The sequence below is a fragment of the Pomacea canaliculata genome, linkage group LG3, assembly GCF_003073045.1.
Source record: "Pomacea canaliculata isolate SZHN2017 linkage group LG3, ASM307304v1, whole genome shotgun sequence".
Classification (NCBI taxonomy): domain Eukaryota; kingdom Metazoa; phylum Mollusca; class Gastropoda; order Architaenioglossa; family Ampullariidae; genus Pomacea; species Pomacea canaliculata.
This window is the reverse complement of record NC_037592.1, coordinates 36,609,055-36,621,763: the sequence shown is the minus strand read 5'-3', so window position 1 is coordinate 36,621,763 and position 12,709 is coordinate 36,609,055. Positions and strand designations below refer to the sequence as shown.

The 12,709-nt window shown below is 45.1% G+C and overlaps 2 protein-coding genes across 2 annotated transcripts; both read right to left on the bottom strand.

The window, feature by feature from the left end:
* Positions 1 to 1,203: 1,203 nt before the first annotated feature.
* Positions 1,204 to 4,201, bottom strand: LOC112559321. Its single transcript, XM_025230456.1, has 3 exons — positions 3,997 to 4,201; positions 3,481 to 3,600; positions 1,204 to 2,664 (listed from the first exon to the last, which is right to left on the bottom strand). Exons 2-3 carry the CDS (start codon positions 3,508 to 3,510, stop codon positions 2,110 to 2,112), a joined length of 585 nt encoding a protein of 194 aa, XP_025086241.1. The 5' UTR covers positions 3,511 to 3,600; positions 3,997 to 4,201; the 3' UTR covers positions 1,204 to 2,109.
* Positions 4,202 to 5,616: 1,415 nt separating this feature from the next.
* On the bottom strand, positions 5,617 to 12,210 carry LOC112559320 (urea-proton symporter DUR3-like). The gene is made up of 8 exons (XM_025230454.1): positions 11,720 to 12,210; positions 10,211 to 10,457; positions 9,793 to 9,909; positions 8,583 to 8,851; positions 7,593 to 7,737; positions 6,696 to 6,912; positions 6,133 to 6,297; positions 5,617 to 5,826 (listed from the first exon to the last, which is right to left on the bottom strand). The coding sequence occupies exons 1-8, from the start codon at positions 11,848 to 11,850 to the stop codon at positions 5,819 to 5,821; spliced, it is 1,299 nt and encodes a 432-aa protein (XP_025086239.1). The 5' UTR covers positions 11,851 to 12,210; the 3' UTR covers positions 5,617 to 5,818.
* Positions 12,211 to 12,709: the final 499 nt, after the last annotated feature.

The following is a 12,709-nucleotide window of genomic DNA, read 5'->3' as shown; positions in this document are numbered from 1 at the left end:
TGTATGTTGTTGACTCTAATTTTCGTGTGCGTATATATATGTATAGCGAGAGAGAGCCAATAAATTCTTTAAAACAATGTTATTATTTAGATCTACAAAGCTTTTAAGTTTTTCAGCGTGTGGCTTTTATATAACATTTCACTATTGTCAGGTGTGCTGTTAAACTGTTTGGGCGCCAGATGCAGATAAGAACAGATAGCGTCGAGATATGAACACGCAGACTTCAAACATAAATATTTTGCACAAAATACCTTGGCTAATAGTGGACGAAGTGGTTAATTGAGTTTTCTGTGTGATTTATAGCAGTCATTGATTAAACATAAAGTTATTGTGTGTGTGTGTGTATGTAGAAAGTATGCATATTTAAAACATCTGAACAGTCTGTATCTGCTATCATTTTATTTGTTAAATGCTTCACAGTAAATAAATGGATACAATAAATAAAGTAAAATTATAATATAAGCGCGCGCGCACACACACACACATGGTAGGTTATAAACAGTATTCTGTAGACAATAGCTGACCTGTTCTAGCACTTGTTTCATTGTGACAAGAAAGTTGCAACTGTGGACACACATTTATCATGTGGGTGGCGACCGTTTGTTACTGACAGAATGAAACATCCTCCTGATCTTTATGTCGTCAACGGCAGAGCTTTACCACAAGTATGTGTGTGGGTGTTGCAGGCACTAGTGAAAAGTGCAAAACAAACCCACTCTAAATTTAAATGCACTATTTGGAAGTGTGTGTGAACAGCCTTTGTGTGTTGCCTCTAAATACAGTCTGGTCTATGGTCTCTCTGTATCATGATTCTCTCTGAAGGGTGTGGTGTGGTGGAGGAACCCTGATTTGCTCGAAGAGTTATCTCACATCACAGAAAAAAATAGAAACGGTTTATTTACTCTTCTTACATTTCAGTAGAAGAAAAAAGTACGCGGAACACGTTAAGAAAACACGAGAATCGAACAAAAAAGTGTCAAAAACTCAGTTCCGTTTTGTTGTGTGTGTGTGAGTGAGAGAGAGATAATAATGATGATTTAGTGTGGACATCCGTGACGCGATTTTTTAAATTGACTGGAACCACTCACCGTCTTTTAATGTGTTTTGTGATGGCGTAGAGTGACGATGTGTACACAGATAAGGTGGCTGTTGTTGTCGAAGCTGTTGAAGCGTAATGGGTAAATGAAGTTGTTTTTTTTTTTAAAGTGCGAATCTTGGAAGTTAGTTTCTTGATATTTTTTAATTTAATTTTTCTTTGGTAAATTTACATTTTTGTTTTGTTTTCGTTGTGCAGATGGAGTGTGTGTAGTATTGTACAGACTCAAGCTAGACAGCTTCAGCACAGAGGATTTGTGAAGACTGCTATCAGCTGGGTACTGAAGTACAGAAGCAGAAGCCAACAATTTTATTATTTTTTTAATCATCTTAATAACCACATTTCTATTAGTCTTAAACTTGTTTAAAAAATTAACTGTTAAAACTCAGATCTCTGAAAATCCAATATTAACTGATAAATGTGTTCACATTTTTTGAAATACATACAAGATAAGTCTATTTGGTGCGTGCAGAATGTAAGTGTCACTATATCTGTAGGTCAGTGTGAGCACGTCTATCACGCCGGCATACACCCATAGACGTTTTTCTCATTCATTCTCTTTCTCTCTCTCTCTCGTTCGTTCGCTTGCTCTGTCTTGATGCACTGCTTTATATTTACTTTATCCTATAAAAAGGAAAAATATGCCGTTTAATCTCCGAGACTTCTATGTAGTTGACTCTATAAGGACCTTGCATTCCTGAACTCGCTCCAATTTCGACGAAGCAAGGAGTTTGTGTACTCGCAACAGCTGCCATTCTCCACTGTGAGAGATCAACATATTATAATGACCAAAACTCTCATTCTCCGCTGTGAATGGCCAGGTTTAGGCACTCGCCACAGCTGCCATTCGTCCACTGTGAATGTCCATGTCTGCTCACACGTCACAGCTGCCATCCTCTTCTAGTCAGTGATCAGGTTTGAGTACCCGGCCCACGGTGACTGGGGGAGGTACTTTACTCCCTTGAGCTGTAGCTGTCCATAATATTGTGTGTCTGCTGGGAAGCAGCTGTCGTTCAAGAATCTTTTCTAAAAGATGCTCTATTTTGCCGGAGACTTGGAGAAAATCCCAGCAAGCCAGAAGGTCCTTGAACACCTGTCCTCGGTCGTTGACCAGAAATCCACGTGACGTCCCTTTTGCTCTCAACCGCGGCCTCACAAACGACTGATGCACGTGCTCTGGTTTCCAGAGAAGGAAGTTCCCTACGCCGTCGTTTGGTACGCAACTCTGCGCACTGGAAGCCATCTTGGAAGCTTGCGGCTCGAACCCCACGCCAGGTGCTGCGCCCCCGTTGCCCAGGTCGTCCGGCCAACGGGCTCCTGCCACGGCTTTCTGTGAACGTGTTGCGTCGCATGTGGGCCACGATGAGGGTGACCTCCTCCAACGGCACGACGACGATGACGATGACCGTGGCGAGAAGGCACCAGATTTGCAGCGCCATCACCCAACCGCGGAACTGCGCCTCCGACATGACGTGCAGCAGGGCCATGGCGCCCGGGATCACGCAGATGAAGAGGAGGATGCTGATGACGCCGCCGATGTAGGCGATCAGTTTGGCTTTGCGGAACACCTGAGGAAGTCAAAAGGTCAAGGTAGTCACATAAACTGTTGTTTTCTCGGGGTCAGCGGTATTTTAGAGGGCGCCGCCCGTCTCTCTGTCACTGCTTTTCCTTCCTCTATGGGATGAGATCATCATCGTCGTCGTCAGTGTTCAGTTACCTATTCAATTTTTTTTTTAACTAGGGAAAGTAACTGCACCCACGGGAGTCGAACTGGACAAATGCCCACCCCTGCCCACACGCTGCCATCTTCCTTTCTCTCGGCTGTCCTGCCCTTACACCTGGCGAAAGATTTAGTTTAATTCAACACAGGTAGATCAGCCTTATCCCGTCTTCCTCCACCGTCCATGATTAGTGTGTTCAATCTAGCATGTACTCATTTGCCTTGTGACCTTCTTGTGTCCACGGCAATCATCAATTTGATCTCGTATTTTCTGTTTTTCCGAATTCAGTCTGCATATTTTCTATCTACTCTGCCTGTTTATTCTACCCGCAAGCCCATTATCCATCTTCTCGAATCCAATCTCCCTTTCTATCGATCACACCTGTTCACTACGAGCCTCGGTAAAAGGGAAATCACTCTTTTTACCAAACACATTTATCTCCCTTGCATACTTTTCGGAGATCATTTCTACCTGTGCACACTAACTCAGGAATTGCGGGACACCTTTTGAGACCAAAGGAGGAAAAAGTTTAAATATTAAATCTCTGTTTACGAGGGTAACAGAATAATCCATAGTTATGCCTCCTTTACATCTAGCCCTCGATCTAAGTAGAGGAGACTGAAACACTACATTATTCCAAAAGAAAGTAAGAATTTTGTCTACCTTATCTAGGTCCTGGTATGAGGGCAGCATTCCGCTCTTCAGCTCGGGAAAATCCTCTTGGTAGACCTCTGCCCACGGGTACAGAGGATTGTCGATATCACGTAGTTTTTGCCACTCCACCTGTGTCCACCCCAACCACAACAAACAACAACAACCTGATGTTACTTGAAGTCATCGTGTCAGGTGACGCTGGCTGTTAAGTCAGGATTTGTCACCAACTCTTGTTGAGTTGAATACCGCTTTCTATTAGTCTATCTGGGTATACAATATACACTCTACGCCCTTGTACAAGATAACAGACTAGATATGTAAAGATATAATCACTATTTCTTAAGCCGCACTTTCAGATTACATGAATACCCATAAAGCTGTCACAATTAATATTGTTTTGTTACATGAACGAATCGTTTGAGAAAAAGCAATAAATAAGAAATAATCCTTTTCGTTACGGTTTTGATGAACCCTTCCCCCGCCCTACCATCTGCTCTTTAACCTCTTGACCTGGAAACGACTGACCTTCTCGTCCCACGCAGACTTGATTTTGTGAGTGGCCAGCGACAGGACGATGGTCAGCACCAAACTAAGGCCGAAGGCAGTGCAGGAGCCGGCCAGGACAGCGTAGTTCTCGGACGTGTTGCGCAAGAACTGACCCAGGCCGTCCTCGTACGTGGCCGCAACTAGAAAGTTGGCCGTTCAGTCCCCCGGCCAAGCCACACAGACTTCCTAGGGCAGGCAAGACACAAGCTCAGACTCAAGTACACAACCAGGAGGGGATCTGGAACTTGTTTCACTCAACGGAAACTGCGTCGAAACCATAACAGTTGAAATGGGAAACATGTACAACCCTAACTCGTTATCTCGCCATCGACTGTCTAGCAAAACTGTCAGACGGAGGGGGCGACACATTGATGGGATATACCATAGATGGGGGGTAACTCTGGAAGAAATCGTGTAATTATTAAAAAAAGATGATGATGATTAATATTATTATTGTGCCTTTTTCTGAGTATGTTTGTCGCTTGTTTAATGTTGTTGTTGTTGTTGTTGTTGTTATTTTTTAGCAATTGTACAGCAGATAAATTTACACAACTACTGCATGCACACTCGCCTATCACCATGGCTGTGCTAGTGGTGCGGACCCAGATGATGGTCAGCAGGGCGCCAGGGAAGCAGGGGACGGTGAGGATAAAGCCGCACATCATGATCCAGTTGAGGTCGATGCCAGATGCGATGACCACGAGGCCGAGGGGCACGATGGCCACGGTGACCCACAGGATGACCCAGCTCTTCAGGTGCATCAGCGTGTCCTGGTACATCCGATACTCGCCGTGAACTGCACACCTGATGAACACCACAACGTGAAGCACGCTCGTAAGTCGTCTTTCCTCAATTTTGAAACTCATTCATTTCCAAACTCTTTTTTGTTCCTTCTTTCCTTTAAAGAAAGGGTGGGAAACATCCAGCCCACAGGCTGCATAGCCCTTGCAAAATCATTTGGTTTGGCACTGCCAAGGCAACTGCAGGCGGGACTCAACATTAGATAAATCTTGGAGTGTTTATTTTTTCTAGCAACATAAATTTATATAAAATGAATCATAATAACAAAATAATTTAGAAAAATATAATAAGCAAGTGTGGTGCTAGAAAAAGAATACAAACCATTATATTAGAAAGAATTGGGACAGATATAGCAAACTATTTTTTTAAGGAAAAATCTTGAACGGCCCTTGAATGATGTGATAAATATCCAAATGTCCCTAAAAAGAAAAAGGTTCCCCACCTATGCTTTAAAGGATGAGTTTTCTTTTCTTTTCTTTTCGTAACGGGGGAATTTTTCTAATCGTTGGGTAGAGCTCAGTACAAGTTAATATTTCTCATCTCTGGTGAACACTCCTATAATGTTCTCAAGATAACAAGTCTATAAAACATCATCATTCACAGAAAGATGCACTCCAGTAGTCATTTAAAACATAGCGGAAGCGTACATCGCCCAAAGAGCTCGCAGACACATAATGGCGTCTAACACTCTTGAAGTGAGCATGTTCTTCATCAGATCAGATCTGTTGTATCCTCTGATGAATAACAACGCATTGCTACCTACACATAGTGCAAAAGCGGAAATGACCCGTCACTAGCCTGTAAATAGCCTGATGGGACGACTTCCGGGCCTGGTGGGCTGCCTCCATGTCGCTGTGGCAGGCCTGACACTGGGCCGCGGGTGGGCATCGGCATGGTCCATCTGGTCCACTAGGGTGACCTCCCTTGGCGTCCATGTCCCGGTCTTCAGCGACCTCGCTGGCCTTGAGGGAGCCGCACAGCAGGCAGTGGCCCGTGCTCATCACCTGCCTGATGTACGGTGTGTTAATAACGGCACGACTCCTTTGAATCATTCATTTATTTCATGGAAATCAAAATGATTCTCTGTATACAAATATATTAACATTTACAGCCACTCTGTAGAGAGAATTGACGACAATGATGGTGAGGAGGAGATGAAGGTGGGGGATATCGGCGTTTTTCGTCGAGCCAGCAACTAAGGCAACCAACAAACAAAACTGAGTAGGTGGCTAAAGATAACTTTGAAAATTAGTGACACTTTGATGATGGGTGCTAAACGGGTACCTTCCATTTCTCGTCCTTTCTGTATCCTACCTGAACGGCTTAATGTGCGTCTGATACACGTCGTACACGATGATCGATGACACAGCCATGACTCTCCTGACCCAGTGGACATCAGCGCCATGATGAGCATGGTGAGGATCATGTAGCTGCCAGTCACGCCAAGCTCCTCCTGCGCCATGAAGGCCGTTACTAGACCTGCGCGATGGACGTATAAAGGTATGTTACCGCCAACAAGACACCTGTGGAGCTGTGGTGAGGGGAGGGAAGAATGTCGTCAGGTGGTCGATGCCCCGAACTTTTAAATCTAAGTCTGATTGTCCTTCCCACCCAACAGCTACCCTGATTTATCAGGGAAGGCAAGATACCATGCCGTTCCCTTGACACAGTGAACCACTTACAATTCGCTGTCAGGCCAATGAGCAATGAAACTTTTATTCTGGAAAGGTTTTCTGTAAAGGGCGTTCGATTTTGTAAGTTGTATATCTGTCACAACTGTTACAGCTAATAACTTCTCTGATTGCTGGTACCGGATACGATTGTAATTGTTATTACTTCTCAGAGAGAAAGATGGCGTCTTTCTGGCTCACAAATACCTGAATCGATGGCTTCAGTGGAAAGAGACTGGTTGGCGCCTCCAGCGGTGTGGTCGAGGTAGGCGAAACCCACCGAGGTGCCGATGGTGGAGGGGATGGCGAACCAGATGTACGTGGCCGCGAAGAAGCCCAACACGCCCTGCGTGGGCTTGGCGGCGATGCGCGACTGCCACGACGCCTGGTCGCAGAACGTGATGGACGCCGTGGCAAAGAAACCCTGCACACAACGTGGTGGAGACGTGGCAGCCGCGGGTCTCGTTAAAGGGAGACTAAGGGCAAACAATTGTTGTGCAATGCTGATGTAACTAGGGGTCGGCTGCATGAGTGGATGTATGAGGACTGTCCGGAAAATATTTAAAATACATCGAGAACCGTGCATCATATTAACTGGTAAGCAGTAACTGTAAAGATGGTAAAAACCAACCAACGTTCTTTTTCTTAGTTGTTGTGAAGGCAAAAAAATATGGGGAAGTTGTTTTGAAATGAGTAAATGAACGACAGGAAAGTGAACAAAATCTGCATTTGCGAATCAGAAGTTAGTGACTTCAAAACATTTTAAGACTGAACTTATACTTAACACGTAAGTCTGCATACTTGTCAGTCAGCCTTCTTAAAGTGAAATTATTGCTAGAAGCGGAACTGACAAATACGCAGACTTACTTTTATATAACATATTTTAAAGGATAGTGGGGCGCAGAATATTTTTCTAACGACTCAATGTCCCCAAATATTGGTGTTCCGTTCTTCAGAAGACGCCAAACACGTTGTACATACGCCTAGTGCATTTGGTGCCAATTCTCCCATTGGCCGAAGCCTTCACAATATTAGCTTATCCATGTACAGTCCTGACGTCTGTGTTTTAAAGGCATTTTTAAAAGTCATTTCCGGACAACTCACCTGGACGCCCCAAATGAGGGCCCCTTCGGACCAGAAGGTGAGGAAGCTCCGGTCCTCATTGCCTTCTGGCCCCAGTAGGCACTTGACCCGCTGGTACATGCCCTCAAACCCGCCCTTCCACCGTGGCGTTGGGTGCATAGTACACCTGGAATGAAATAAGAATGATGCAGTGATGAGGGAGTCACGTGATCTGGACTTTTCTGAGCACAGAAGGGTGTGCTATCAGTTTCATGTCTGCGAGGACATCGGTCATAGTCACAGACGGTGGACATGATCTATAAACACACTTGGCACGACGACAGGATATACACAAACACACGCTGCTGTTGGTTCAAATAATCATTTTATGAAAAGCATACATAATAAAAAAATCACACAATATATTTTGATGTCAATCTGAAGTGTTGTGAAACAAAATGAGTACATTTGTTGAAAAGAGTTTAACAAGCTGAATTCATTGGTACAAAAATATTTCTGTAGTTTAATTAGAACCAGATTTACATCATTTAAAAGCCTTTTTTTTCTTTCCGTTTTTTAATTCTAACCTTGATAAGTGTAACTCTTCAGAGCAGTTCTGCTTTTACGAAACAGTAATTTTTTTTAATTTTAAGATTCAAGCAAAAAATTACCCGAAAATGAAAATATTAAAATTCATCACTTGGAAAATATTTCAGAAATAGAAAAAAAAGCTTGGTATCACTGAAATAAGGACGAAGATTTTTTTTTAATCTATGTACTTCTCTTTTGCTTATTATTTATTAAAAAATGAGATCGTAAGGTTTTATAAAACTTTGTCAAAACATACTCACATGTTCGGCTGGGAAGGATCGTTACCTACTGTAATCAAGAACAACTTTCAGCCACCGTCCAGCTTGTCCCAACACTTTATCACCATCACCCACCACCCGCCTCCTACCTCTCCCTTAACCGTCACCAGGTGTACCCGTCGTAGGGGAGACACGATGGGTCGTAGCAGAGGTGACACCTCACCTGCACGATGAAGGTTGCAAGCATGGCGAAGATGACAGCGGCGTTGAAGTAGGAGACGTAGAAGTGGAGCCCAGGCCGCCCACGAAGGAGTAGGAGCCGAACAGCGTCGCCATGACGACAACGCAGAACTCAGCCGAGGCATCCTTGACGAGGGACTGCAGCAGCGCCGTGGAGGCGGCCACCAGACACACGATGATGACCAGGTTCAGCAGCAGCGCGAAGCAGCAGAAGACCACGTGGGTGCCCGTCCCAAAGCGTGCGTGGATCACCTGAAACAGCAAGCGCAGAGTCGGATGGAGTCGGAGGTTGGGGTGGGGGGAACAACGAGTTGTCTGTCCGAAACACCTAAAGTATCCGTAAGAAAAAGAGGAGGAGGACATCTTTGTGCTGAGATGCACCTGAAAGTTCTGGATAGGAGGAGATAATGACTATGTAGTGCTGGGCTACGCCTGAAACATCAGGGGTTGTGGGTTACGCATGTTTGTTTGGGGGAGTGGTGGATAGGGAGGAGGCGAGGATAATAAAATATCTGGGAAGGAGGTGAGAATCAGAGCGATGTAGCAGATGCCATTTCTGGGTCATGGTCAGAGCTCGTGTGTCTCAAAAAAATCAGAAAGTCGCAAATCGAGAGTAACAATATAAATGTAATGTTGTCAGTGGTTATCGTTGTCAGGGATCACAAGGGTGACCAAAGCGGCGATAAAGTGGGAATCATGCAGGAATTAAATTAATTGTTCATCCAGTTTTAAAGAAAATCTCGATTCTCACAAAGAAAATCTAAAGGAAGAGAAGAACTTCAAAGAATTTTAACAAAGAATAAATAAGGCCAAACACTACGCTGTAATAATATGTAAAAAAAAAATCATTACCATGACTACGACGACGATGATGTTTGAAAAATAATGATCCTACTGTTGTCAGTAACAGTTGCAATGGCATTTTAACTGTGCTGTGCTACACTATAGCAGGGCCGCCGAGAGCCAGCCCGGGCCCCGGGACAGACCTCTCCGGGCCCCTTGTACTTGTAATCGTAAATTATTTTCCCAGTATATAATGTATAAAAAAAACCCACTGACCAAGACCGGGCCCCCTTGACAGCCGCGGGCCCGGGTACACCAGACCCCCCTGTCCCCCCCTCTCGTCAGGCCTGCACTATAGTGGAGGAAACGTCTATGGACTCTAAAAGGTTAGCTAGCAAAGGGTTGGTAACCTGCAAGAAAGTCTTGGCACCGGGGGCCCTGGTCTTGAACTGCACGGACAACACCGGGAAGAGGATCATGTTGATAACGGCGGCAGTGGAATACCAGAAGGACCCCGCCACTCCATTCTGCACGCAAAGCAAAGCCATGTCATCAGGCTCAGGGGGACGGGAGTTGGTTTCAAGAATCACCTCTTGACAGATCAGGTCAACAAATTTGATCATAACTGGATGACATCACTGGCGTAGTAATCGGTTGATCAAACCAGTAACTTGAATGCTACATCATTTCATTCAAGTGGATTATATTTATAAGATGTCAAGTGGCTTATATTTATAAGATGCCTAGTCCCAAAATCCTTTAAAAGTTATTTATTTATAATACAAAAGGATTCTGATGCTTATATTTAAATGTTGCATACGAGCAAACCTTGATGGTGACCGTAGCTGACTGCAGGAGGTCTCCTGGCCACAGCAGCTGCGAAGCCACCGTGACAGCAGTGAGTGAGACGGAGACACGGCCGCCGGCGTCAAAGGTGGTGTTGAGGTTGTCGGCGTCATGGAAGACGTGACGGCGGATGAACATGTACAGCATGGCCAGCAGGACGGAGAAACCGCCAAAGCCAAGCAGCAACAGCAGCGCCGCCTGTCCGCGGCCTAGCACTGGGTTCAGGACGCTACGTGAAAATCACGTCGTAGTCACGTGCACATGCAAACACGTACACATAGAAGCACTCATAAACGCGCGTACGCACGACTTATTCACATGCACTCATGCATATGATGGCACGCACTCGTACACAGAGGCAAAGAGAAAGAGAGAGTGCTTGGAGAGGAAGGAGAGAGGAAGGAGAAGGGAGAAAACACACGCGCACACACAATCACTCATGCATGGATTCATAAGCTGTACATCTCCATATATCTTACGAGTAATTGTGAAGGTAAATTTAGATAAAGAAGATTAACAAATCTCGGAAATATATACTAAGATTTTCTTGCAGAAATATCATTCTTCAAGAACATCTTGTCCCGCGAGCATCTTTTCATGCGAAGAAAGTGTGTTGTGCGCATCCCCCCCAACGCACGCACGCACGCATGCACGCACACACACACACAGAATACAAAATTGTGACCTGTTTGAACATTGTGGAGTCGGTGAATATTCTCGCGTCTCTTTACACCACCCATGCTTTTGTCCTGACATCTGATACATTTGAGAAGCTTAGCCATATATCTTGATATTTTTTATACTGCTCCTTCCGGATATGTGATGACGTAACACAACAACAAACAATGGCCAATACTGCAATGTGTTTTGGACATAAACTCCGTGTTAAAAAAACCAACAAAACAAACAAACAAAAAACCCAACACACAACACTTTACGACTCAGCTGTGTGCCGAAAAAAAAGACAAAAGCCTTTTCGTATATAAACTGGTCTTTTTTCGTGTGAAATTTAGCCCACTAGCTTCTTGCACTGATTCAAATTTTGGGCAGACAACTGTTTTTAAAGACAACCTTGTGAGATCAGCCAGGATGTGCCGTCCGTCCTAAGGTGCTAAAAGTTAGGAGAGAAAGATTGGTTATGTGGATTCATTTATCTATAAAAAAAAGGAGTAGCGAATGCCATGTAAGCAACCCTTGATCTGTTTACTAAGGATACCTTGTTATTCATTTAAAAATAGAAGTCGGTTTGACTTGAGTAAAAAGGAACAGAAAGAATTAGGTCAACAGTCTGCAGCGTATCGTCACAAAACTTCTGAGAAATCAGTTTAACGTCTAGTTTGTATTTTAAAAAATTGATCTTCCGCGCTGACCCAGAAATTCCTGGCTGTGAGGTGAAAACAGACGAAGTTTAAAAAGTCGGGCTGCGATTGCTTGACCATACTGTCATTCGACCAAGTCGCACCGTGTAAAAGGGGCTTTACGCATACTCACGCTGTGCCCGTCTGAAACGAATTTAAGGTGACATTCCCACAGGTGGTGTTGGCCACAGACGGCCATATTTCTTGCGCGTAGCACGTGTAACCAAGCAACAGGATGAGAAGTGTTCGTCCTGAAATCCCCATGGCGAAGTATCAAGCGGTCCGCAACCAGTCGCAGTTTGAAAAGAACTCCTCCTGGTCCACCCAGCGCGTCTTCACGGCACCTGCACCCGAGAAGAAGAAGAACACCCTCAGTACTTTTCAGCAACTTGAAGCATTAGTTCTCTTGATCGACATCAGACTCCAGACGATGAAAACCCAGCTCGGAGCTTGCAGGGGAATACGCCAGCGGCGCGGATGTTGCGTAAGTGGGAGCTGGCGGCTTGACTCGGGCTGACGACCCGCAACATCTTGTAACCGTCTACAAAGTCTTCAGCCTGCCCGCCGCCCAGCTTCCGCCTCGTCTGCCGCTGGCTCATGCCGCGCGGCCAACGTTCCACAGGTACGCGGCGCTCCGTGAAAAGCGGGGTGGAGGAGGAGGGGGTATGGGGTTTGGGGGTAGGGGGTGAGCCGGGGGAGATGTAAGGGAGTAGAGGTTTCGCTGTGGTGGCTGACACTGCACATGGCACCCGACAGGCAAAGCGATTTCAAGGTTCAGTGAGGGGCACCGCGCCGATCAACCGCAGTAGAACGACTTCATTCAAAGTCGGCCATCGCTGCTAACGCGTTAAAGAACGTCGACAGATTTTGGCACTCAAGCTTTCTAAGCCAGCAATGTACCCTCGACACTTTCCACCCTTCATATCCCCTCCCCCCACTTCCCCGATATCCCCCATCCCCACAACATCGCTCCTCCTCGACCTCTGCGCCACCTTGGGGTCTAGCGTTTTATGCTTTTCCCCATCCAAGGCACATCGACACTTTTTTGTTCTGTAAAATATCACTAAGAGTTTTGTTTGTTTGTTGTTTTTACTGTTGTTATTGCCTATTCTCCTTCTTAGCG